The sequence below is a fragment of the Rhinolophus sinicus genome, chromosome 8 (genome assembly GCF_057876585.1).
Source record: "Rhinolophus sinicus isolate RSI-liver-muscle chromosome 8, RSI-T2T, whole genome shotgun sequence".
In the NCBI taxonomy this organism is placed as follows: Eukaryota; Metazoa; Chordata; class Mammalia; order Chiroptera; family Rhinolophidae; genus Rhinolophus; species Rhinolophus sinicus.
In genome coordinates this window covers 51749233-51775739 of record NC_142508.1, presented here as the reverse complement: position 1 = coordinate 51775739, position 26507 = coordinate 51749233, and the positions used below count along the sequence as shown (strand labels likewise).

The following is a 26507-nucleotide window of genomic DNA, read 5'->3' as shown; positions in this document are numbered from 1 at the left end:
TGTTTATCAATAAATAAATTACAATTACGAAGTTGACATGTTATGTTATGGGGACCTGTCTTTGAACATTTATGAACTTCAAATTTGCGATGTACTTTTTGCATTTTGGGGCCAATAAAATTTTTTCAGTCTCAAACTTTTTCATAGGTCTTTGAAAAGCCTAATGAACACATGGCCCCATACACATCGTTGCTTGTGTATGATTGGCCAACTAGGCAATAAAAATCAATGAAGACTCTCCTTTTCCTCTATTTTAAGGTATTCCAGAACCGAACCTTCTGTTTCCAGGACTTTTGTGCTTACTTCTTTCACCAGTGTTGTTCCCTCACTCTATTCCCACATGTACGATAAATGTCAGCTAACACCCAAGAAAGGCTGGAAACTGAAAACTAGATACACAGGGGACCCTTCCTCAAGATGACTGATGTTTTCTGGGGAAAAGAATTTATGATGAAAATTCCCCTATTTGGACATTCTAGGACTAAAATGCTAGACACTCCTGTTTTTATTCCTGATCTTCAGAGGGCAGTGGTTTTAGACACTTTATTTTTTTTTTAAAGCTGAGCGTTTTTCTTCTGCCACTCCCAGTCAAGTGCAGATGACTGGTCATCTAGGACCCATTCTGTAAGTGGCCGGCCCTTGCCGCATCTCAGGTGGACTGTTTGCCACTGTCTGGACACTTTACTAGGGGCTTGGTTGGGACCATGGACGCCTCCATACAGCTCTGGGAACTTCGGCCACATTCGAGGAAATAACGGCCTGGATGGGTACTGGGAGTCACTCTGCGGGGACCACCTACTGTCTGTAGCATTGATCTCTGGGCCCCACCATCCCAGCCTTGACCTCTGCTATCTGACCTTCACCTCGGACCCGACCTCCGCCATCTGACACTCATCCACCCCACAACCCTGACCTCCTCCTGGGCCCTGACAGCCAGGCAGCGCCTTGACCTCTGCCACCTGACACCCACCATCCGCCCTGACCTTGACCTGGGCCGGCAGACGCCTCCGCGGCCCTTCGGGAATTCCAGCGGGCACCCCAGTCTCGCCCCACCCCTGGGACCCCCGGCGCGGACCCCGGAAGATATCCGGACCTTTAGCCTCCGCCGCCTCTGCTTAAAGTGATTTCTCGGAAAGGCGAGCGCTTCGAAGAAGGCGGACCGGGCGGGCCGCGCCGACTGGGAGGGCTCAGCGGCTCTTTCTTACCCATTGGCCAACAGGGTCGTCGCTCAGCGCTCCGAGCCCGCCTCCACCCTTAAAGCCGCACGGGCGCGGGAGCCGGCAGCCGCATCTCCGGAGGCCGGCGGCAAGCGTGGGAACGCGGGCAGGAAGACGGGCGGCGGTCCCGGCGCGCACGTTGGCAGGTAGGTGGCCTGGGCGGGCTGACCCCGGCAGACGGGCGCGGCCAGGGCCGGTGGGGCCCAGAGAGCCGGCCGGCGCGAGTGCAGCTGCCGCGCCGTCACAGGGCCGGTGCGATCGCTGTCTCCTGTTTTCTCCCACCCCTCTATTTCTCCTGACTCCAAAGCGAAGGTCCACATTGTTGATCATTGTGTGGCTGCTCCCAAAGGTTGGCTGAAGCTTTTTTTTTTTTAAATCTCATTTTTCTTAAAATTGAGTCTGCATGGATAGCTTTAGAATGGCTCATATAATGAAGGGAAATATTGACCCTTTATTATAAATAAGACCTCCATCCTGCTGAAATCTTGCCACATGGAATAACTGTGAAACTTCCCAATAACCAGCGGTGCTTGTGTGGATTACATTGTGAAGGTGGCAGACCCGGTTTTTTATTCCGATTGATGACAATTAGGATATCTGAGTTGGGTTTGAGTTCCTTTGCTTCCATCATAGCCTAATAGTCCCTGGCAAGAAAGTCAGTATGGGGTCACAGCTAACAAGAGCATTTTGGTGTAAAATGATCCCAAAGCAAAGAGCAGACTGTCTTAAGTTGAGATATGCTTCTTACCCACGGCTGTGAAATACTTCATGAATGGAAACTAGAGACCGTATTTTCTGGGTTTGTTTTAAAATGATTCCCCCAACATACGAGGGGGTATACCACAGTTAATTTTATTTTAAATGTAAATTAGGAGACAGTCCTTAAATAAGTGTTTTGAGTGTGTCCTTTTGGATTATGGCAGGTTCCCCCTGAAAAGAGTTGGGGATGGTCTAGTCATTTCAGCAAGATTAGAAGCCAGAGGGAGAAATGGCTTGGATGCTTTTTGGTCTTGTGGGACTGGAAGTCTGTGGTGCCCTGAGAAAATGCCCAGGGGCCCTAGGAGGTGTGGGAGAAGGTGAGTACTGCACCACCTCTCAGACACAGCCTGGAATCCGGTTCGTTGGGCCCAAGGCAGCCTCTTTATCACCTGCTGCCTGGGAAACCTGACCCCCGGACCCATTTATAGGGTGCAGATTAGCTCCAGATAGGACTTGGCCCATAAAGACAATTATTACCTAAAAATCAAGGAAGAGGAAGTTATAAACATGTGACTGGGCTTATAAATTTCCTGGCTCGGCATTTGGTGGAATTACTTTGTTAGTGTTCCATAGATCATGATGGATCTTCACTGTATTAGAATCTTAGACTTTTAATGCTGCTTAAAATCATGGAGGTGATTTCATTGAAAATTCAGGTGGGGCTGTCCGTGTGCTGAGATCTCGTAACTTAACCATGACATTTCTCTGCGGAGTGAGTAAAATAAGACTCCCCCTGCTAGTGTGCCTGGAGGTTGGGGTGCCTCTTTGGGCCTCAGTTTTTCCTCTTTCAGATAAAGAGGGGCTGGGTTAGATGATTTCTAAAGCATTTTCCAGCTTTCATATTCTATGACATACTCTTCTTCTTAATGACATTCCTCTTACTTTCTTTTCTCTTTTTCTTATAAATCACCAAGACATTTGTCTTCAGCAATTTTGGGGTTCTGAATGTATTAGAAATCCTGACGAGAAGGTGTTGATCCACTTTCTCCCCAAATGCCCATACATACAAAATTTTGATTGTTGTTTCAGCAGGCTCCTGGAACACGGACTCTAATTTAGGATCCTTGTATGAAGGGGGTGAGCAAAATGCTAATGAGCGGGTGCATCTCCTTTAATAGACAACCAACCCTTCTGTTGTGTTTTGGCCCCCTCTCCCCCTCCTCCACGCAGCTCCTTCCTCAAGGGAGGGGACCGTCTCCTGCCTTTCTCCAAGGAAAACAACGTGTACCCTGCCAAGTTCTTTTCCGGGCAGTGGGGGAGCTTGGTGGTGGTGGCTTATTTCTCTCACTAGGTGCTCCTTTCAAATCTGTCCTTTATTTATAAACACAAGAGACTGTTTTAGAATTCTGGGATGCTTGAGATCCATTCACTTTGCAGGTGAGGAGAGTCTCAGAGAAAGGTTCAAGTGACTTTCCCAAGGTGTAGTTAGAGAAAAGCCATTGCTTGGGTCCACCGTTTTCAAATCGAAGTCTAATTCCTATTTCACACATTTCACCCCTTTTAAATCCACAACTGGGGAGCTGGAGTTATCGGATGAAAAAGTTACATTCAGCGCTCATGGGACCTCAGCTCCTTCTCCCTGGGACCTGGATCCCCTCTCCGACCCCACAGCCACCTGCAGGGTGGCTGGAGTTTCCAAAATGTGCATTTCTTGCTTTATGGACCAGCATTGCTCTGGATGTGATCATATTCTTGGGGGGATATTATGTCTTGTCACTGCTGATTTTTTCAAACTAGTTTGCCTGAGGAGGTCACATTTTAATCAGAAGACTAAAAATGCTATTGTTTTGGGGGGAGTGGGCGTCTGTCCAACTGCCTAGGGGATTTCCACCCCTGTTCTTGTAAATGTGGGCTGTGAGTTGATATGGCATGATTGCTTTCTCTCTTTCTCTCAACTCTTGGGACAGCTGCCTGCTCTGGCAAAAATGTTCTTCCGAAGGACGTCTTTGGGCACCCTGGGATGATGAGGCCCCCTGATTTTAGTGCCTTTTCGAACAGGGTAGCCTGGCTAATTTTGTCTGTAGCCACAGTCTATTTCCTCAGTCTTGTCTGCTATCTCCCTGTTGGTCATAAGAGCTCCTGAAGAAGAAAGTTGGGGTAGTAATAACATCTGTTATTCAGAGAGAATCTTCTAAGGTCCAGGCACCGTCGCAGGTGCTTTATACACATTGAGCTTTCATTATAATGATGCCAAGTACCAATGATTGTCCCAGCGTTTCAGACAGTGTAGCTGACATTGTGGTGTTAAATGATACTCCCAGGTCACCCAGCTGAGAAATGGCAGGACTCAAATGGGACCCCAGCTCTGTCCTTCTGAAACTCATGCTTTTTTCTCAATATCGAAGGCTATAGCCTGAGGATCTGCTGTTTCTCGAAGATCACAAATGTCATAAATGCTCACAAACATTGGTCTAACTGGGCATCAAGTTGGCTCTTAGAGTGATAGGCTGCTCATTGAAGGGATTTGAAAATGTAAAAGTGATTTTTCCATATCTCGTGCTAAGAATGGAGTGATGCCATTAGATGTGCTTGAAAGGGCACATGAGGTGAAAGCTGGAAAGTGCCCAGCCAGAATCCAATACCTGGCTGATGGGCAGCTGCAGGTTTCCCAGGGAGCTTTTCGTTTTCATTCAGGAATCTGAGGTCCTGGAGACAGGCATTGTCTTCTCATGGCAGGTGGCCCAGGGTTCCTGGATCTGTGGGTTTCCCCTAAGTTGGCACCTGTGTTACAGCCCTCTGATTTTCCTATTAGCATTTCTTGGCAGTTAAGTACATGGGGTACTGTGATTAATGAGACAATACTTGTAGTGTCATAGAATATGGTTTTTTCTTTCCAAGGATGTGTGACCGGAATGGAGGCCGGCGGCTTCGGCAGTGGCTGATTGAGCAAATTGACAGCAACATGTACCCAGGGCTGATTTGGGAAAATGATGAGAAGAGCATGTTCCGGATCCCTTGGAAACACGCTGGCAAACAAGATTATAATCAGGAAGTAGATGCCTCCATTTTCAAGGTAAAGACTCGACCTGCCGGTTCCCACTATGAGCACAGTCCTAGGCCGATGGAGGTGTTGAGTGACGTCTTCCTTTTTTTCTTGAAAATTAATCCAAATTTTAAAAACAAACATTGACTGAGTACTGAATTGTGTCTCAGAAAATATACTAGGTGATTTTGCATCTATTATACATTTTAATCAGTTTGTAGGTCAGTTGTATACGGGTGGCATTTTTTCAGGGAGGAGATTGAGGGCACTTTCTTTACCTATATGACCATTTTTTTTGCACGACGACTAGCAAACGCATGGGGGTGGGGGTGGGGCAGAGAGAAAATACTTCTCTGAGGCCCTAAGACTAAGACCTTTACCCCCGGGGCTACCATCTAAATTCCATTTAGGAAAGGTTTAAGGCTTCCTACTTGCCAAGTTATTACTTGTGTTTGGCAATGTAGGGTCAGTTCAGATGAGAGAGACACCATCTGTCATTACTTCCTGGCCGGGTCATGTGGGGTGTCCTGAACCTGCAGCAGATGTCTAGAAATAGTCTGACTTCCCTTGAGAGTAGTGAGGACCCCAAGCATGGAGGGACTTGCTAATTGGTTCTGCCATTTGCATTGTGACAGCCAACATTGATTGAAAGTTTGCTCTGTGCCAGGCCTGGCCCCACAGGTTTTGTGTTTTCCTCTCCCACAGTCTTATACAGGAGGTGCTGCCCTCGTCCTTGTTCTGTAGAGGCAACTGAAAGGAAAAGTGACTTGTCTAAGATCTCACAGCTCTTGGATGAGAGAGCCAGCATTTGAATCCAGGCACCCCAACCCTGAGCCCATGCTCCCACTCCCTAGCAGTACTGATAAACAGAGGATTTTGGCTATTCCACTTAGATTTAGGCAGAGGAGCCAGGAGCCAGGGCAGCGCAGCTCTGCAGCCCAGCCTGGTCTTCGGAGTCCCCTCTGGACTTCTCTAAGGCTCCAGAAGTGGTGATAGGTCAAGCAGAGCCCAGGCTTCTATTTTTGCAAATACAAGGCCCACAGGCAGTCTGTCTCAGAGCCCAGGTTGAAAATGCTGCAGTGTGAGCTTGTTCTGTGGGCCTTTGGGGGCCAGGCGCAGGGAGGGGAGAGTGAGTGAGAATGGGGGAGGTAGAGGACCAGAATCAGGCCTGAGACCTTGGATGAATGAGGGGAGCAAGGCCCTGTGGGTCCTCAGTGCGGCACCAGATTTTTAGCCAGGGAAGACTGTCTTCTGACACACACACAAAAAAAACCAAAAATGACAAAAGATCATACGTTGGCCCCAGAGTGAAACATAAATAGATCAAAGTTGGCTTATGAGGCATTTCAGTCCTTTGAGTCGCTGATGCTTGCAGTGGGGCAATACATAGAGCAATTCTGTCAAATCTGTCATCTGGGGTCGCAGATCTCTTTGAGAATCTGATGCCAGTTACTAGCTCTCTCCAACAAAAGTGGGCACATGTGGACATTTTGCACTCACCTTCAAGGGGACCCACGTGACCAGCACATTTCTTTCCATCAGGGAACCTAGGTCAGGAGCCTGGACATTGCCAGGGTTTTATGCCACTAGTGCCTCTTTTCGCGTTCTTGGAGGAGTGCGGATCCCTCTCTCTCAGAGTTTTTTTACCTGTAGCATCATGGTGCCTTCTCTTGGGAATGACTCTGGCTAAATTTAAACAGTGCCCAAGGTCCACCCAGTCAGCTGGGAATTCTCGATTATAGGTGGCGATGAGCCAGGGCTCCTCAACCTCGGTGCTGCTGACACCTAGGACCAAATAGTCCCTTGTTGTGGGGCTGTCCTGTGTGCTGTAGGATGTCCATCAGCATCCCGGACCTCGATGTACTAGATGCCGGTAGCACCGCTTTCCCCAGTGTGACAACCCCAAACACCTCTGACATTGCCAGATGCCCTCAGCGGGCACACTCTCCCCCTCCTCCATGGAGAACCCCGCTAGGAGCTGACCATGGCCAGGATGAACAGGTTTCACGAGAGGCATGGGTTCTGAGGGCAGAGTTGCAGGTGGACTCTCAGCAAAGCCTCTTCAGGAGGAGAGTAGAGGGGGCTGGATCGGTCGGCCACATAACCCTGGCTTGAGGCTTGCTGGTGGAGACCCAAGGCCTCTCCCTTCACACTGCTCCCTGCTTGGGGGTCATGAAATAAAGCCCCAGATTTATACATCTTATGCAATGCTCTTCATGGCCGTTTCAACAGCATTGAGAAAAATGTGCAAGATTCCCAATGTTTCCGTTGATTACGCAGTTGCTCAATGTGGCAATCTGAAATGAGTGTACAATCTCAGCAGGAATGGGGGCGGGAGGGAGACATGGGCACCCACCCAGAGCTGGGTGGCAATCGGGAGGGTGACAGACTGGACTGGTACAATGCGTGTGGGAAGAACCCATCTGGCACTCCCCTGAGTTGCGCTCACCCACTCCATCCTCTGAGGGGCGTAGCTCTGTGATGTCCACCAAATGTGCCTTTGCCGTTGGAAGAAGTTAATAGGTAGGCCTGGGTTAGGTGTCTGTTTTCCTGCCTTAGTCAGTGGATTGTCAGAAGCCACTTATACTGGAGAATCCTTCATTGTTCACGGATGTCATTCTGAGGTCAGCTTCATGGGCCAGACCAGAGATGGTCTGTGAAAGACATTTAGCTCATTTGTACCACATCCCTGAGCATACCGATAGGGCCCTGATTTCAGCTCATATTTATTTATTTATTTTATTTTAATTTTTTTAAATTTATTGGGGTGACAATTGTTAGTAAAATTACGTAGATTTCAGGTGTACAATTCTGTATTATATCATCTATAAATCCCATTGTGTGTTCACCACCCAGAGTCAGTTCTCCTTCCATCACCATATATTTGATCCCCCTTACCCTCACCCCCCACCCTCCACCCCCCATATTTATTTTAAAAAAAGTATTTGGCCTCCTTTTCATAAAGTTGAGGGCAGAAAATTGAGTTCATGGAGGGTTATGATTCATTTGTTGTTCTCTCATTGACCAGGCATTGTGATAAGCCTAAAGGAATTAGAACTTACTGAGGAGCACAGATATTTCAAATTCAGTAGGCCTTAGAGGGATAAAAAATAGCATTTGATTTTTAAAACACGAGATGAGACAAGAATGTTACGTTAGGAAGTGTTTGCAGTCCTGAGTTTCATGCTGGCTGCTGCTGAGTGCAGAGGCATAGGTTACAGTAGGGGCTGGACAGCCGTGGTGGCTGCTGTGGGCAGGGCTCGGAATCACTCTGTTCTGTCTAGAGTTAGGTCTCGGGTCTTGCGAGATCCCCCAGCTAAGCTTATATACTAGAGTTGGCCAGGGAGCTCCTGAGAGGACTCAGGGCAGGCTGGAAGCGGGGTTCCCGATGCCAGCCCAGGGGCCCGGCTTTGTTTTTTGATGTCCTGGCTTTCTTCATGGGGGTGAGTATGAGCCTTGAGAAAACCAGTGACTGACAGTATGTAGGCTGGGGCAGTTCTGGAGAAATATCAGCTGGGACTAGCATTGCCCCCAAATGCATGCTCTTCAAGGTCCATTTGTAATATGGATTAACCCAGTGGTTCTCAAACGGGTGTGTGTGTGTGTGTGTGTGTGTGTGTGTGTGTGTGTTTGTGTGTAGTCTGATTTTACCTCCCTGGGGGATATCTGGCAATGTCTGGAGACGTTTTTGATTGTCATAATGGGGGTGGGGTGTGCTACTGGCAGGGATAGGTGGAGGGGGTGGGTGGAAGCTAGGAATGCTGCTAATCCTCCAGCCATGCACAGAATAATCTGACCTCAAATGTCAATAGTACCGAGGTGGAGACACTCTGATTTAACATAAAAAGAAACTGAAATTACTGTTCAGCGTGTACATGTTTTTTCTTATATTTCTCTGGGAAAAAAAAATTCATGCATGGTCTGTGATGCAGTTAATAAATGATTGACAAAAGATTGGACAGGGTTGAAAACCATTTACTTTGAAGCATATTTCTAAAGCGGAGTTTTGCATCTACGTCAGGAAAGGAAATGACTGCTCATGCTCATTAAGAGAAATGTTCTAACAGTTTCTTTACCTTGAGCAGAGATGCAAAATCTAAGCTCTGAGCATCAACAGAGGAGGGAGTGCTGTCAGTGAACTGTGAGGTCTTGTCTTCTATGAGGGGAAAAAAAAACCAAGACTATTTTAAACGGAACTGTGACTCTTAGGGGAGTTATGGAGTTTCTTCTGTAAGTGTGGTTTCCTGGCCACTTAAGTCAGAATCAGTGGCTAAAGATCCAGGTTTGCAGACCTAACCCACACCAATGAATGAGACTCTTGAGGGGCAGGCCCAGGAATCTGCATTTCACAAGCTCCCCAGGGCAGTGGCATGAAGCTTAAGAACACTTGGCCGTAGTGGAAATTCACTGGGTTGGAAATCAGAAGAGTTGGCATTTAATCCCAGACAGGGTCACCTTGGGAAAGTTACCTCTTGGAACTGCGTTTTCCTGAGTGGGGGTTGAGAATTCCCTCTAGGTCTGGTATTAGTTTAGTTTGGACGATGTCTGATTTTGCGTAATGCCAAAGGGTATTTTCACTTGACAGTAGTGATCTCCTAATTGATGTGTCCTGTATTCTAATTTTGAACTTAAAACTATGCCCATTCACATGTTTGATTTTTAAAATTTTTTTTAATGCCCCATTCTACATTCCAGCTTTCAATCTCTGGAACGAGTTCAGAGTCTAAGGTTTGGAGAGGTCAGAAAACCAAACTGTGAAAAAAACCATCAGAGAGGGAAAACATTTCATTGCATTTTAAATAGTGCCGGAGAGTAGTTTGGGGGGTGCTGGCACCCAGGAGGTTAGAATAAATGCCAACATGCAAAACAACATTTCTATTAAAAGTAGCAGGGCAGTGGATGACCACACACAGAATTTTTGCAAATGTTCCCTTTTCATGCTAAATTTTCATGGTAGGGGTTGATAAACACACACACACACACACACACACACACACACAAATTGTTCTTTGTTTTTAACATTCTAGTGAAACCATGTGGAACTTCCTCTTTGTGCTACTTGACCTCAGGCTCCCCCTGGCCCTCTGGTCCAGAGAAGGATTTCTGTGGGGGAGGACGCATGGGCCTGGCTTCCAATACCGGCTCAGCTGGGCAATCTTGGGGGACCCCTTCCTGGCCTGGGTCTTTTCACATCAGTCGAAAAAAGTGGTCTAATGGAGGTCTCTGAGCTCTGAAATTCCTTGAATGAGAGATGATGGCCCCAAAATGACTTTTAGGAGCGTGAGAATGTGCTGGTCCTGACCGTGGCCGTTGGGTATCTGTGGTCAAGGTGCTAGCCATGTGTTTCATGTGCTGCTTTCTCTTCCTGCAGGCCTGGGCAGTTTTTAAAGGGAAATTTAAGGAAGGGGACAAAGCTGAACCAGCCACGTGGAAGACGAGGCTACGCTGTGCTTTGAACAAGAGTCCAGATTTTGAGGAAGTAACAGACCGTTCCCAGCTGGACATTTCCGAGCCATACAAAGTTTACCGCATCGTCCCTGAGGAAGAGCAAAAATGTAACTATCTTTGATGGGCACTCAGCCCAACAGAGGCTGCCCGGCTTGCAGCCCCCCCACCGGAGAGTCTGGGCTTGGGGTCAAAGCCGCCGCCCACAGGGTCTGGGGCGAGTGGTTTTAAGCTAAACAAAATAGTTCTCTCCTTTGTATAAGCAGATATGGAGATCTCTTTCTGCTGACCTCACCCACCATCTGCTGACCAAGTGGCAGCTTCCAGTTGAGTGAGAGGCAGCTCCGGCTCTGAGGGGAGGAAAGGGCGGGGAGATTGGGTGGCAGCCAGCTCTGCTGCTCACTGTCAGACCAGGAGTACATTGTAGGACTACCCTGGTGACATCCCCTAGGACGTCCCCTGGTCAGGAGGACTCTCTGACAGTGTGGAAGTAATTCCTTTTGTTTTCTAGTAACTCTCAGAGGAGGCTTGGGGAAAATAAGGTAGACAAAGAAGGGATGGCTGATGAAGGCAGAGGGTAAGATTCTTGAATGAACTTGTGGTGGCTGCCACTATTGGTATCATTGCTGGAGATCGGATATGACGCAATGTCATGTTAGATCTTGATCATTGTTTGGGAATTCAGGATGTGATAATTCCTGAAATCTCTTCCAGTTGTAAAATCCCAGGAAAGCATTTGTGAGGAGTTTAAAACAGGGTTAGCAACACATCCCCCAGGCCTGCTTCCGGGAGTTCTGGTCAGACAGACGTCACTAATCCACCCAGATGTATGGAGCTGGAATCTGGGTCCCAGAATTGTTTTCAAAGTGGCACACTGGGCAGCTGCTAGGAATCACAGCTGGCCCATGAGCTAAAATCTAATTGGCCATTGCTGGCTTAAAACAGTCTTGTAACTCACTGATTTTTCTCAGTCATTCAATGTAGCAATTAGCATCTTGACTCTACATCCCTTTCTCCTTAGAAGCCCATTAGTAGTCCAGGAATGCCGGAAAGAAATAACACCCTCAAAAACTGCTTAGGTCTGTGCAGAGAGTCTGAGTTTGAGCTCTTCCCACTGTGGGGAGGTTGAAAATGTAGACGTATAATTTAAAAAGAAGTTAAAATGGTGACCCTAAAAATATATATGGTGAGCCTCCGTCAGAGAGTTATTTGACTCACTAATGAGGGAACCAGTGTGACGACCAAGGTTGTTTGACAGAATATAATACTGGTCAGTGAACAACAGAAGGTTGAGCTGAACTGATGGGTGTCCAACCGGACAATATAGCCATCGTTAGGGGTTATCTTTACTACTCGTCATTTGTAGCTTAATTACCTGTAAATTAACACCTGACTTTACTGAGTCTGAAGCCTAATCGATAGTCAATACTAAGTCAGACAAACTGACCGTGCCCTAGAGAATCAGACGATCCTGAGGGGAGACTAGATACTCCTCTGGAATGGCTCTGAAAGGCCAAACAGTTATCTTTCTGCTGTATTTCCAAGTTTTGGATACTTTTTTGTCATCACAAAGTAAATTGTGATTTGAAGGAATGGAGAAGTTCTTCTGACTCCCCCACCCCCAAGACCAGTGAAGCTTGAACTGGCAGGTGACCCTAACTTGTTTATAGCGTGGGGTGCAGGCAGCATCACCTGCGATGGTAGATGTTAAAGAACTGCTTCTTTAACAGGTTCTTGGGGCGGGGGGGTGGGGGCAAAGAAACGTTGCATTTGCATAATGCCTCCATGGACCCATTCTCTTCTGTACTTCAGTGATTTGCAAGCTACATTGGGGGTGCCCCACCTGTCCCCTACTTCCCCCATCAAAAGCTTCTAAGTGAATTCTTGAATCTATCAAAATGGAATCAAAATTCAGTGAGGGTGAAACAGTAGGTCAATTCTGTAGCTCATTGGGGTCTAATGAATTCCAAAAAATGTGTGAGTTGGTTATAATCCATCTCACACTGATAAACTTAACAAAGCATGTTTCTGTCTGAGGAAGAGGCATAAGCCTGGGGAAGAAACTAGCCTGGTCCCGAGTGCTTGTTGTAGAAATGCTCGTGGGCCTTTAGAGGTTCCTGATGAAGGCGGGTTTGAACTGGGCATGGGCAAGTCTTTGTGGTGTGCTGTGTGTGCATGCATGGAGTGTGCATACAAATGCATACGTGTATATTTGGAAAGGCCAAAAAGAGATTTCCTGCCCACTAACTTAAAAAAAAAAAAGACTCCAACCTGCAAGCCCATTTCGCCAGAAGATCTTTGCGTGTCTTCACGTGCCCCAGCCTATAAATTTCACCTCTGTAGGCTGGTCAACGCCTGGTGTAAAGGGTAGCTGATGTGAATTTAGTTTAGATCTCAGCAAACGGAAGAGACCACAGTGCTGTCTCTGTCCTGTAAGTGCTAGAAACAACAACAACCAACTTCTCTCTTTTAATGTTGCTGATCAGATGACTGTAGAAGCATGGGAAAAAAATTTATAGGCCTTTCCCAAACCCGGGAAGACCCATATTGACTATTATTTCCTTCAACTCAGCATTAAAAAAACAAAAACAAAACAACCCACAGATTATAGCCTTGCTGAGGGTTGTGATGCCTCAGTGCCATGGTCACGTTTTGTCACGTTTGTCTGGTTTTCCATAGGCAAATTAGGCGTGGCGACGCCTGGCTGTGTGAACGAAGTCACGGACATGGAGTGTGGGCGTTCCGAAATTGATGAGCTGATCAAGGAGGTGAGTGGGGGCAGCATTTCCAGGGGTCTGGCCCTGACCACAGAAGCTGCATGTGTTTTGGTGAGCATGTCTCCCAGCAAACGTTGCTTCCACCCTGGCAGGGCTGGAAGGGGAGGAATGGGCCCCCCTCGCGAGGCCAGCCTCTGCCAACTGCCCTGCCTCTTCACCTGGTGTCCCCTCCTTCGTCCTGAGGGCTGGGGCAGAGCTGTGTGCTCTGTGTCAGTGACGTTCCCTCAAGCTCTAGACTTTTCCTATTTAACCCGTCTGAATGGCAGTCTTTTATAATGCATCATATATTGCCTTGCCTTCTTAGCAGGCTGCCGTGAACAAAATGTAAACTGTCCTTCTTGCTTGGGGTTGTCTCTCTGACGTGATTACTGTACTAGCTCTCATGGCTGGTGGGCTGCCTGTCTTGTAATATGCAGCTTTTCATCTTTGATGGCTTGGAAAGCTGTGTCACCAAGCTGATTTGAATTGTATGCAATGTCCTAGTTAATAGGCTGTAGGTAAAGGCTTAATGAGCTCTCAGGCAATGGATTTGTGAATACCCATTTTAGCTATTTGGATGTCATTTTCTTCCACCTTTAGCTTCGTAACTAGTTTTTTATGGCTATTACGAGATGGACATTGCATAACTAAAATAATCGCACACAGCCCTTGCAAAAGGTGGTGTGGGTGCTATAGAAATTCTTAATACTCGCGTGGTCATACTAGAATCCTTAGGAATGAGAGTAGCTTGGGGAAAAAGAATTATTTTCAAATTAAAAAAAAAAAAGAGTAGCTCAGGAGTCAGAAACTACAGATAACAAATTGTAACCTACTCTAAGCTGCCTGACTTTTCTGCACATGGCAGCTGTTACATGTCTGGGTGGTCTTTGGCAGCAGACTGAATGAATTCCTGGCTTCGTGTCTCTCCAACAATGTCCCGTTTTCCAAACGAAACTTTTCTGCCGACTCAGCTTAAGTGAGTGAGATAATTGGATTGGCTCATGAGGGTCACAGGAAAAGCAGATTTCAAAAACATTTCCTAATTGGATTTATCAACTTCCTGTAAGGAATGGGTCAGAGATGGAAAATCTAGACATGGCGCATCGAGAGAGATTCACTAAACCATGGAAGAGTTTGTTCAGTGTCACTGTTCCTTGCTGTCCCGGAATTGCAATAATAAGTTGCAGTTCCATGTAAAAGCCAATACACTTATGAGGGACTGTGAAGAGGCGAGGAATTTGGTTTGATCACGCAGCCCACTGGGCTGTCTTGCATCTTTCAAGATGCAAAGTAAAACTTCCCTGTTATTTTGTGAGATAAAGGTGACAATATGGTTTTAGTTAAGTAGAAGCCGTTCATCTTTATGATCCTGGGGCCCTGCTCTGGAAGCCCAGTGACTGCACTGTTCTCTCTCATCCCCGATCACACAGCCTTCTGTGGACGATTACATGGGAATGGTCAAAAGGAGCCCTTCCCCACCTGAAGCCTGCAGGAACCAGCTCCTCCCAGACTGGTGGATGCAGCAGCCCAGTGCAGGTGAGGATGGGAACCCAGGACCACCCCAAGTGGTGTGGGGGCTGGACTTAAATGGTTTCAGCCTCACAGCGGCCAGGGCCGGTTAAGGGCAGGGGAACTGCTATAGTGTCTATTTTATTGAAAGTAACTGAGCTCAGAGAGATGGCCCTCAGTCATGCTCTTAGCCTCATTTGCCACTGCCTCCCAGGAAGGCGCACGTGTCCTTCCCATCGCAGGTGTCCTCTCCCCCCTAGGCTCCTGGGAAATTTGGAGGGGACAGAGTGCAGTGAACTCCAAGACAAGAAGAAATTCGCAGCTCTGGGCCACATTGTCTATTAGGTCTGCCATCTAGTTTCTTAGGACATTAAGGAGCCCTCAGAGCCAAGCATAGCCCAGAGCGGCCGGAGGGCAGGAGATGACAGTCTAGGTACGGGCAATGGCTCACTGGGAGCCCTGGATTTGAATCCTCTGTCGGGAAATTGCATGTCTTGTATGAGGCTCAGTTTACTCATCTGAAAAATGGAGACACCAGGACCTGCCCCACAGGACCTTGAGGCTAAATGAGGCATGTACCCACTTACTAGCTTTTGATGACCCCCTGTCCCATGCTTGAAATGATCCCTGAGCATGAGCGCCTTTGCTTCCTCCCTTGGCCTCTCCCCCACTGTCCCCTATAGGAGACAGGGAGGTGACAGCTGGCCTCAAAGGTTACTGGGGTGTGGGTGGGGTCAACTCAGGGGCCTCTGGGAGAGGCCCCTTCCCCTGGGCTCAGTAGTACCTCTGTGAAGCTGGCCTGGGCTTCAGCTCCTTTCCGAGACAAGCTCTGGATGGGGGCCACACAGTCCAGCAATATTTCGGGAGCAGGCCCTCGGTGGGGAAGGAAATGTGGCCCCAGAGTGTCACACTGACAAATGGTCAGAAATCCCACAGCGCAGAGGAAGTCTCCCTCCTCCATGCTGGTTAGGTTGAGGTCTGGTTTCTGCATTTATGAAACATGAGTCGCCGCACTGAGAGGGAAAAACACCAAATTCAGCGGAAGCCTGCGGCAGGGCCTCAGGAGCACGCCATAAGAGGCTTTTTAAGAAACTTTTGGAGAGGGGGAGCCTTCAGGCTGGGTCCCCACACAAACTGGTCTGGCTAGGTCTTGATCTGCTTTTCTGTTTCTCCAGCAGGCTTGCCACTGGTGCCGGGGTACACTGCCTACGATGCACACCATTCAGGTACGAGGTGACCTGGGCTGGGCAGGGTCGGGGAGGGCACTCTTTGAAGACAAAGCTCAAAGGACCTGTGTGGGTTCTTGAGGGGCCGTGGACAAGCGTGATCTAATGTTAGAAGTTGGGCACCTAATTCCTCCTTTTCCCTGTTTGACTTGGGAGTGAGCAAGTGGTGGGCCTTCTTGAGCCTCTTCTCAGATTGGACCAACAAATAGATCCAAAGAGCTCTTTACAGGTGTAACTGTGGGGGAGAAAGTGTGGGGACAGAAACACAGGAGGCCCAGCTCTGCCCCTCTCATGGGATCCCAGGCAGAGTCCTTGACCCACACAGAACCTCAGGCTCCTCATCTGTAAATTAGGCACAGCAATAACAACTACCTCATGGGAGTGTTGTGAGGATTAAACGTAGGGTTATTAAAATTTCCTGGTAGGGACATATTGGTCAATGAATTCACCGGTGTCAGTTTCTTTTACTCTCTCCCACACCCAAGTTATAACAATGATACTAGTAACAACAATGGTGGTGATGGTGGTGATGGTGGTGATGGTGGTGATAGTGGTGATGGTGATGACAGTGGTGGCTGACATTCGTGAATGCTAACTGGGTCCAGCGTCATCACTAACACGGTCATGGCCTCCCCTCATTACCCCTTCCCACCACCCCTAGGTAGGTGCCATTATTATTCCCACTGTACCAGCTCAGAAACCCCTGGTCACACAGTTTGTGGGTTGCAGAGCTGGGGCATGGCCCCATGCTGTCCTGCCCTCTGCGCACAGAGATGGCCTCAGTACCACTGGTATCTAATTATGCTGGGGACTCGGACATCGCTCCTTCCAATGACCCCTGGAATTTACATTGAGGCTCCTTGATGGTGTCTTCAGAGCAAGGGAAGCCAGTGTGTTCCCCACCATCTGCCGGGTTCTGTGAGAAGGGAACAGCCTGACTCATCAAGATGGACCACAGAATGTTAGGGCTGGGGTTCTGAGGCCTTCTGTCACGCAGGAGGAAATGGGGCTCAGAGAGAAGTGCCTTAAGCAAGGCCCTCACGGGATGGGTGTTTTTGGGGTGGTGGAGGCAGGTTCTCACCTAAGCAAGAAAATTATAAAGAAAACAATGGTCTTGTTCATCGAGCTCTCATCCATAGCACAGCAGCCCTGGGGACTGTTATAACTGCTGCTTCACAGATGAGGAAACAGAGGCTTAGAAGTTAAATTGCTCACCCAAGGTCACACAGCTTGGTAAGCAGCGTTGCCAGGTTCAAACCCAGGCATCTGGCTTTGAGCGTGTTTTCCAATTTAAATTCGGTAGCTTCCATGCTCAGCTTCCAGAGGCCCTGGATCATGGCCTTAGGCCTTTGACCTGGTTAGCTCTGAGCTGTGGCCTGGGTGTCTGCTGACCAGTGCTTTCTGGGGGCAAGACAGTAGCCAGGCACCAGGCTGCAGCATCTGGGTGAGAAGACATGGTCTGAGGAGGAAGCTTCCTCAACTGATTGCAGAGCTGTCTCAGCAAGCAGCGAGTAGAGTGACTTGCAGCCACTGTCTCATGCAGAGAAAACCCTACAACATTCCTTTAGAAGTTGTGGATTTTGGTACCTCTGCTCAGTTCACCCCTCCATTCCCCGCCAGTGTAAATAAGTTGATGTTAGGGGTCCCCAGTTCTTAACCCTGCAGGCTTGAGATAATGTAATGAATGAACTGGCAGGCGAAGATAACTGGGAGTGGCAGAGACTATTGCAAAGTAGAGGGGCCATACCCCACTGGGCTGCTTGTGGGAGAGAGTGCCTTGTGGACTTGCAGACATAGCCAGGCTCGATTTTCCCACTTCTCTAGAGAAACCAGAGGTCTGGATTTTTAGGAACAATTGTCCAGTATAAAAAGGCAGCAGCAAATCTGCCTTAACAACAGCCCACTGTGCGGGTGGAGCCAAAGATGACTGTGGCTGCCTGTTTGTGCTTTTGACTGTATGTATTTGACATGATTGGGGTACAGGGCTGTGCTTGAAACTAACAGTGTAGCTCACTGCTTAAGAACACAGATGTGAAGCAGTCCCTCAGGAGGGGAGTGCATCCAGGCTCCTCAGTTAGCAATTGTGCCACTGAAGGCAAGTGCCTTAGCCTGTCTATGCCTCGGTTTTCTCACCTGGAAAATGGGTATAATTTTTAATAGGCTCCATCTCATGGGGTCATTTTGAGGATGAAATGTGCTAATAGGTCCAAAGCACTGGGAATAGTACTTGGGATGTGTTGTGTGGGCCAGACACTGTGGCTTGTAACTTCAGGTATCTCATCTATGTAGCTGATCTTTTGTCACTCCAATTTATTTAATAACCGCTTATATGGTGCTGACATATGCTAAGCACAAATACAAACTCATGCAATCCTCATAGCCACCCAGTGAGGTGGGTGAATTATTGTTTACACTTTGCTGATGGAGAAACTGAGGCACAGAGTGGGAAAGCTGCTTGTCCCAGGTCACACAGCTGGCAGGGGTCTGCAGAGTCTGTGCTCTGCTGCCACTATGGTCAGGCCATCCCCTAGCAGGGTGTCCTCAGTGGGTGAGTAGATGTAACGGGAGCAAGCCATGGTTGTGGTGGGGCTCTTAGAATTGCGGAAGGGCTGAACTGAGTCCCTGGTGGCCCTTGATGAGTGGCTTCTGCTCCGTGGGTCTCCACTGCTCACCTGTAGATATGGTGAGTCGTGGCTCAGGCCTTTCCAGCGCAAACCTTCTCTGAGCCTAAGCTGTCCCATGGCATTGGGGTCAGTAGGACTGCCCCGCCTGGGCATCTGGAACATTTTGTCTGCCGCTCCCTCTGAAGCAGTCAGTTCACACGGTCGAAAGATGCTGTGAGATAAGGCCTCAGCAATGACGGGGCAAAGGGACAGACTGGTGACAGAGTCATCTGGAGTGTTTCATTCATTTGGGACAAAGTTCAGAATGGTTCTAGAGTGAAGGAAGTGGAATGTGTCAAGTCATCAGGCGATGAGGACGTTGCAGCCTTGGCGGGTAGGAGGGTGGTGAGTGGGGTGTAATGAGACATGGGATTGGCTGCTGGGGCGGCCGCTTACCTGCTGGGCAACCCTATCCGGGCCTCACTTTCCCTAAATGTCAATAAGTGCGTTGGACTGGAGCACCCGCAGTTCCGACCCCCAGCCCTGCGTGATTCTAAAATGCCTGTTAACTGCAACGTGGGAGAAAATGGAGCCTGGAAATAATACTGGAGAGTCTTAATATTTAAGAAAATGTTTCTTGAGCAGAGCCCAGTGGGAGGGTCCAAAGAATTGTAAGTGCACAGCAGCGTTAGCCCAGGGGAGGTAGGTGGCCACCCACAGGGCGGCCCCTCACAGTTATGCACAGCTCCTGGGGGTACCATGGAGTTGGGTTGTTCACAGCTTGTGTGGTTCCAGGGAGCAGCCCTGGACTGTCTGCCGCACTTAAAAGGTGCCCTAAACTCACCAAGCTTGTTGATAGTGCATGTAATTCTTATAGTTTAAGGCTATTAAAGTGCAGAGTCCTCAGGTGGTATCCCTGAATTTAGCTGTTGCCTAGACTTTAGTCACTTACGCTCCACCTTCACAATTAGTTTCGTATCCGGGTACCACTGTTATTAACATCCTATTTTTCTCTAAATAATATCACTTTTTCAAACTTAAGTTTATTTTAAATGGGGGCCATCTATCATTGCCTATAAAAGGAGAACCACTGCCAATTTCTATAAGTAGGAAGTCAGAGGTTAAAGCAAATTCAGTGAAAACCAGACAGAGTTTAGAAATTCTGGCCAGATATTACCACCTGCCCAAGGCTCCTGTACCTTAACTCTTGTCCCTTTGTTGAAAGGGGGGTTGTCAGGATTAGGTGTTAAAGATCCATGGACACCAAACTGGGGCTTTCTTTTGGAGGTGATCAGAGATTGAGAAATATTGAAAATGGAATAATCTTTTCATTTATTCAATGCTGTGTCACCCTACCCCCAATCATCTTATGTGTAGCACATTATGGGAAATGTTGCCTTAATCTGAGTGTTTTTCATACTCTTTCCTGAGGACAGGTTTGGATGACAGGTTTTGGAGAGATTCTTAATTTGAAATCCAGAGAATCTCAAGGGAACTGTGAATTTGTCAAGAAAAAGATAATATTTTTATTTTCATCAACTTGGAATTCAAATCTAGAATTTCCTTCCATTATGAATGTAGGCAACAGGCCACATTGTTATACAGTATAAAACTAACTATATATCTAGATAACATTATATAATATATACTGTAACATTGTATAATATATAGTATAATATTGTATAATACATATGCTAATATTATAACATTGTGTGATACATAGTATAACAGTGTTATAGCAGAACCTGTGAGATGAAGGAAGCTATTTTCCTAAGAAATTAAGTTGTCAAAACCTCTTTACCAGCAGTACAGCATTAGGAATAGAGACAGTGGAAATGTAATGGCTCTGTGCGATGTCAGAGGGATAGTGGATGGGGGGGGGGTTCACACAGTGTGAGGGATATAAATGATAAACGTCTAAGTATTGCTTTGTCTTGTGTACCTGAAACTAATAAAATTATTTAAAAAAAAAAAGAAACAATAGATTTGAATAGAAAAAAAACACAAACCTCTTTACCAGCTCTTCCCCAGTAGTACAGAGAGCACTATACTTTTTTATATTCAAAATCATTGTGTTTTTTTTTTTTAGTAATCCTGTGTATTTATTCATGCCTATAAAAATTATTATTTCTAGAGGGGGTGCATGAACTCCCAGAATGCCACAGAGGTCCTCTTAGATGCACAAAAAGTTAAGCTCCCCAGTTTGAGAGAAAGAAAGGCTCTGGGCATTTGCACAGGAAGGACCAGGGAGCCCCCTTTCCCTCAGCCCTGACCTGTCCCCCTCTTTCCCACAGCCTTCTCCCAGATGGTCATCAGCTTCTACTACGGGGGCAAGCTGGTGGGCCAGACCACCACCACCTGCCCTGAGGGTTGCCGCCTGTCCCTGAGCCAGCCAGGTCTGCCCGGTGTCAAAATGTACGGGCTCGAGGGCCTGGAGCTGGTGCGCTTCCCGCCAGCGGACACCATCCCCAGCGAGCGGCAGAGGCAGGTGACACGAAAGCTGTTCGGGCACCTGGAGCGTGGAGTACTGCTGCACAGCAGCCGCCAGGGTGTGCTGGTCAAGCGGCTGTGCCAGGGCCGCGTGTTCTACAGTGGCAATGCTGTGATGTGCAAGGACAGGCCCAACAAGCTGGAGCGTGACGAGGTGGTCAAGGTCTTCGACACCAGCCAGTTCTTCCGAGGTCTGTGCCACTGTCACCTGCTGTCCAAGTCTTACAGATCCTGCCTCCTTCCCTTGGGCCATTTGCCACCCACAGTCTCTGGGGGGATATGGAAGGGCCAGGGGCATGGGTGCAGCAGGAGCGCCCCTGGCATTTGAATCCTGCTCTGCAGTTTCTTGATGAGCGATCCTGGGGACCCTCTCTGTGCCTTGACTTCCTCATGTGTAGAATGGGAGTGCAGATAGGTACCTTTCTGGTGTGGCTGTCGGGAGGACAAAGGAACTTCACACTTTGCAACTCCACTGTGGACTGTTCCCAGACCCAGGGAGCTGGTTAGAAATGCAGAGTCTCAGGCCCTACCCTTGGCACTTGGGATCAGACTCCGCACTTGGCCAGGTCCTCGGCGACTGGTGTGCACTGACCTTGTACAGAGTCCTCAGGACGACACCTGCATACACCCACATGTCAGCTGTTGTTATTCTGTGAGGCATATAATTAGGACCCCACCCCGTGTGTTCCCTCTAGGTCAGGGTGTCTGAAATCATTCCGTCTGGCCACCTGCAGTGCTGCGTGTGATGTGACCCCCTTCTCTGTGCCCCTATAGCTCTCTGCTCCTCTGCCTGTAACAGCCCTGGCCAGGAGCTAACGTCATGTCTCTCCTGCCACCTGGCCTGAGAACTGGAGGCCTGAGAACTGGAGAACTGGAGAAAGGCCCTGGAAAGGTGGACGAGGTGGCATGTGTGAGCTCAGGTGTGAAAGCACTGAGGAGCCCACCTGATGAATAGGGGAGTTGCAAACACCCGCCTCTTCCCCCTCATGTCTTTCCAGAGCTGCAGCAGTTCTATAACAACCAGAGCCGGCTTCCCGACAGTCGAGTTGTGCTGTGCTTCGGAGAAGAGTTTCCAGATATGACCCCCTTGCGCTCCAAACTCATTCTTGTGCAGGTAAGTGCAGGCAGCTTCCGGGCTTGTGGCCAGATCGCCTAGCCTTAGCCTACACATCAGGACCCCGTTTATACTCGGCCCACAGAACAGGCAGCAAGGACTTGTGGGCAGAGGCAGGGCTGGGTGAGACCTTCAGGTGGGGGAAGCGGATTCTTGCCACCTCTGAACCATCTTCTTATGTTCCAGGACTCTCATAACCTATGTGTCCTCTTCTTTTGTTTTCCTGTTTGGTTTGTTCTGCTAAATCAAAACCTCCTTCCTAGAAAGAGTCCACCTTGCCTGAAGGTCTAAGTGACAGATTAGGGGTTTGCAAGCCCTTATTTAACTATAGTCAAAGGGATGAAACTATAACGGTGGAATTCTGGACCCTGGCTAGCCAGACTGGGGACAATATTGGGAGAGCATATGTAGGGCTCTTTGTAGGATTACTGCTTGCCCTTTCTTTGCATCTGCCTATTCTGGGTTCATTCATTTGGGCCCCATGTGGACGTTCTGCATGGTAGCTTTGGACTGGGGTAATCAGAGAATCTGGCTGGGGTCAAAGCAAGTCCCACCTCACTTCCCACCTCCCTGTCTTACCTTGTGCACCATCCCTCTAGATTGAACAACTCTACGTCCGGCAGCTGGTAGAAGAAGCTGGGAAGAGCTGTGGTGCTGGGTCCATGATGCAGGCTCCCGAAGAGCCCCAGCCAGACCAGGTCTTCCGGATGTTTCCAGATATTTGTGCCTCTCACCAGAGACCCTTTTTCAGAGAAAACCAACAGATCACAGTTTAAGTCTCTCTCTTGGGCACCCCCACCCCGCCCACATCTCACATGTCACTATTACAATTACTGTCGTAATTATTTAAGGATGTGGGGTCCTCTGACCTGGGGTGGGACGCCTCACTCTGCTCTTAATTTAGTAAGGGCATTCTCGGAGGCCTCGGCACTGAAAACAAAGCTGTATCTACCGTTCAGATATAAGCATTGAAACTTACGCCAAATGGTATGAATGCTGTAACTAGAATTAAAACATGTATTTCCTGCCCTTTTTCTCTAATTATCATTAGTTGCTATGATTCTTTCAGCATTTTGGGATAATTGATATTGGCAAACACTGGGCATTCAATTCAGCTAGGCCTTAGCTGCTTCCAGGAAAGAAATTTGGAGATCGACTTATGAAAACAAAGCTGCGTTTCATCTTTATCTTTTGTTAGAACTATAGCTGTATGATTTCATGTGCTTGATTCCATGTGAAGTATCTTTTTACTTTTAAGCATGATTTGAAAATACTTAGATACTTAGCCTCCCTTTAATACATGAAAACTCTTGCCTTGTTAGGTGAAGGTATATTCTTCCCAGAATTTGGTGCTAGGAAAGCATTTCCATCACCAGGTGAACTGGTGTGTTTTTACCTTCAGACAAGGCCCTTTGGCCGTTGTTGCCAGGAAGCTTAGAGCTAAGTTAGATCTAAATTTATTTTTCCATTTTTGTAATGAAACCAACGCCAGATACCTCTCTCTTTTCTTCTTTCTAAATTGTTTTGACCTGGTTTAAAAATATTTGTACTTTTAATTCTACTGTTTTACATGTCTTATTATAAATTGCTTTGAAGCTTTTCTTTCTTTCTTACTTTTTTTTTTTTATAAAGTGGGCAGGATATAAACCACAAGTTCAAAAACTAATTGTGGCTTGTACGAGCTTTCTGATCGTGCCTTCGATTCAGTCAACCCATTCACCAGCCGGTGGTGTGTAGTGTGTGGGCGTGGCTAGAGTGGATTGGGGGCTGTGGATGACATGTGTTAGCCTGTCACCGCTACACTGGTCCTGGGGTGGACTGTGTGGGAGAATGCCGTCCCCCGTCCCTACCACTCCTAGGGGACCAAGATGGTCCCACTCCATAGCAAATTCTGCTCTTCAACAGAGTCGTCTCTTCAATGGAGAAGTCCCAGTGTTAGCCTTAGAAGAACTTGCCCTATTTACTAGCAAAGAAGATGCCCTTACCACCCCCAGAATGTGTCAAAATGTTTACCCTACATTGTGATGCTAATCAAAAGCTGGACAGAAGACGGAAAACAATGGCTTGGCTGAATGACGGTGGCAATTCGCACCATCTTACTGACATTCCAGGATGCAGGATAGCCCATCTCCACAACCACTTTAAAACCACTTTCAGGATTAAAAAGCACTTGAACATTTTTTCTAAAAAGGTGTTGTATGTTGCTAGGTTGGGGTGCCTTTGATTTGTCTGTTTGTCCCATGTGGTGCGCTGCGACTGACAGATTGGCACCCATGGTGTGTGTTGAGCGCCGGCCCCACTTTTTGCCAGTGCAGTTTGTTGATCTGGCTGAGTCCGTCCCACCAAGGGTGTAGACACCACGCTGTTTTAGGGGGTTGGGGATGGTCCTTTTGCCTCCCTTCCCTTCTCTTGGGGGTGGGGGAAAATAATCTTTTCTCTATTCTTTTTCCTTTATCACCCAACCTGAGTCACCACCACCCCTGACTCAGAATCTCACAATGAAAGGGCAGGAAGGGGGACTCACTCACCTGTCAACACTCATTCGGAGAAACGGGAGAAGGAGTTGGGGTTTGGGGGACAGATTGCCCCAGCTCAGCCAACCTGGTGGTCTTGTAACCACAAAAGTCTCTCATTTGACATCTGAAAAGCCACAGAATGCCCATTACCTTGCCCATTTTTACTGCTATGAGGGTGATACAAGCGTAATGCTAATCACACTTCGTAAACATAGGACCTTTGCATGTGTCTGAATTTACATGAGCGTATAGGAAAAGTTTAGTACAAGTGGCTTTTCTCCTTTGGTCAATAAAGTGAGTATTATCTTTTGAAGGATAGCGTACTTTTTCCCCCTGCAATTTTGTAAGATAACAATCGGCTTTCGTCTGTAGTGCAAATGAATGTTAAAGCACACATCTTTAATATACTGAATGAATATTTATTTTTGTATGCATTGAAAAAGTATACTGATCTCTTTTTGTTCTTTATTAAAATAAATGCTCTTTTTTTTTAAAAACTGATATGTGCTCTGTTTTGTTTGCTTTTTTTTTTAAGTCACTGTTGCATTTCCACCAGATTCTAGGTTCTTTAAAGGGGGAATTAAAAAATAATACTGCACTGTGATGTTAAGGATTTTTTTGGCTTGTTTGTTTTTCACTCATCCCAAAAATAATCGCATAAAAGGTATGGGGACTCGCAGACCACACCGAATTTCCTGGAGCAAATTTTGGGATACGCCATGTTTTTATTAGAATAGGAGGGCCTGTTTGGGTTTCTGTGCGTAGAACAATGGATGTGCAGAGGGTGCAGAGAAAGCAGGAGGTATTTTCTATCCTGAAAGCTGCTGGAAATGATTTGTAGGAGGGCCACCCACCTTGGGTGGCCATGCGTGATTAGGGTACACGTTCTTCCATTTATACACAGGTTCACTGTGCTCGGTTCTAGGGATAGAGTGGGGATATGAGGGACCCACGATGGCACTCATGGAGATCGCTTCCAGTCTAGTGGGACATGCCTGTTGAACAACCCAGGACAAATCGATCGATTGCAGGCAGGCACAGACCCTGGCCAACCCAGGCAGAGAGGCGTTATCCAACTTATTCTGTCTACACAGCAATGTATATTCTCTCTCCAGCTTCCGATGAGCCCAGTATGTCTGGGGCTGTTGTTATTCTCAGTTTGTAGATGAGGAAACTGAGGCTCGGGTCCATGCTTGACTGACATTTGTGTCCTGGGGGGACAACTCAGTCTGAGAGGTTTTCTGACAACACCTCGCTGCCGTGCTCAAGCCTGTTGGCCTGCTAACACCATGCAGCTGGGCAAACTGCTGATTTTCTTAGAAATCTTTGCAGTGAGTCATGTTAATTCCCGAATGCTGCAATTAGAAATGTTGTTTATAAGCAAGCCCTTTTCTGTCCAGTGGATTGAGAGCCAAATGGGGAAACTTGATAAAGTCTGCTTCTCCCCAGAGTTCAACACCCTTGTACAGACACTTGACAAATCCCTCCCACTCAGCTGCATGCAGCAAGCTCAGAGGGCGAAGAGGGAATTCAGGGACAAGATACTACAGGAGTAACTGGGGGGGGGGGGGGGGGGTTCTAGAAAATGTTGTTAGGACTGTAGATGTGAACAAGCTTTTGAGATGTTGATGCTTCTCTGGGACCTAAAGGGCAGCTAGTGGGAAGGGGCTGATGAGACATTCTGGAAAATAAGCAGCCTTTACTCTTTGTACTTTAAAAACATTTAAAGAAATTAAGATATTTCCACAATTGCTTTCTGAATACCACTTAGTACATTAACTTTGGCAAAAGCCATCTGGGATGTGAAATTTTTGTTTTGCTTTGTAATGTCTAAAGGGATTGAGATGATGACCCCTGGGGTCAACATCCACAGGCTCTACTGGGCCCTG

The 26507-nt window shown here is 47.6% G+C and overlaps 1 protein-coding gene across 6 annotated transcripts; it reads left to right on the top strand.

Annotated features, from left to right (window-relative positions):
- The first annotated feature begins 1208 nt into the window (after positions 1 to 1208).
- On the top strand, positions 1209 to 25119 carry IRF8 (interferon regulatory factor 8). Of its 6 annotated transcripts, none has more exons than XM_019747132.3 (9): positions 1209 to 1363; positions 4815 to 4989; positions 10331 to 10514; positions 13084 to 13172; positions 14591 to 14696; positions 15848 to 15895; positions 20793 to 21179; positions 21987 to 22102; positions 22702 to 25119. In XM_019747132.3, exons 2-9 carry the CDS (start codon positions 4816 to 4818, stop codon positions 22876 to 22878), a joined length of 1281 nt encoding a protein of 426 aa, XP_019602691.1. In that variant the 5' UTR covers positions 1209 to 1363; position 4815; the 3' UTR covers positions 22879 to 25119. The 6 variants fall into 6 exon arrangements, with proteins under 6 accessions (XP_019602691.1, XP_019602690.1, XP_074170591.2 ...); XM_019747131.3 differs by having other exon boundaries at positions 15845 to 15895; XM_074314490.2 differs by lacking the exon at positions 1209 to 1363 and adding an exon at positions 2247 to 2293.
- The last annotated feature ends 1388 nt before the right edge of the window (positions 25120 to 26507 follow it).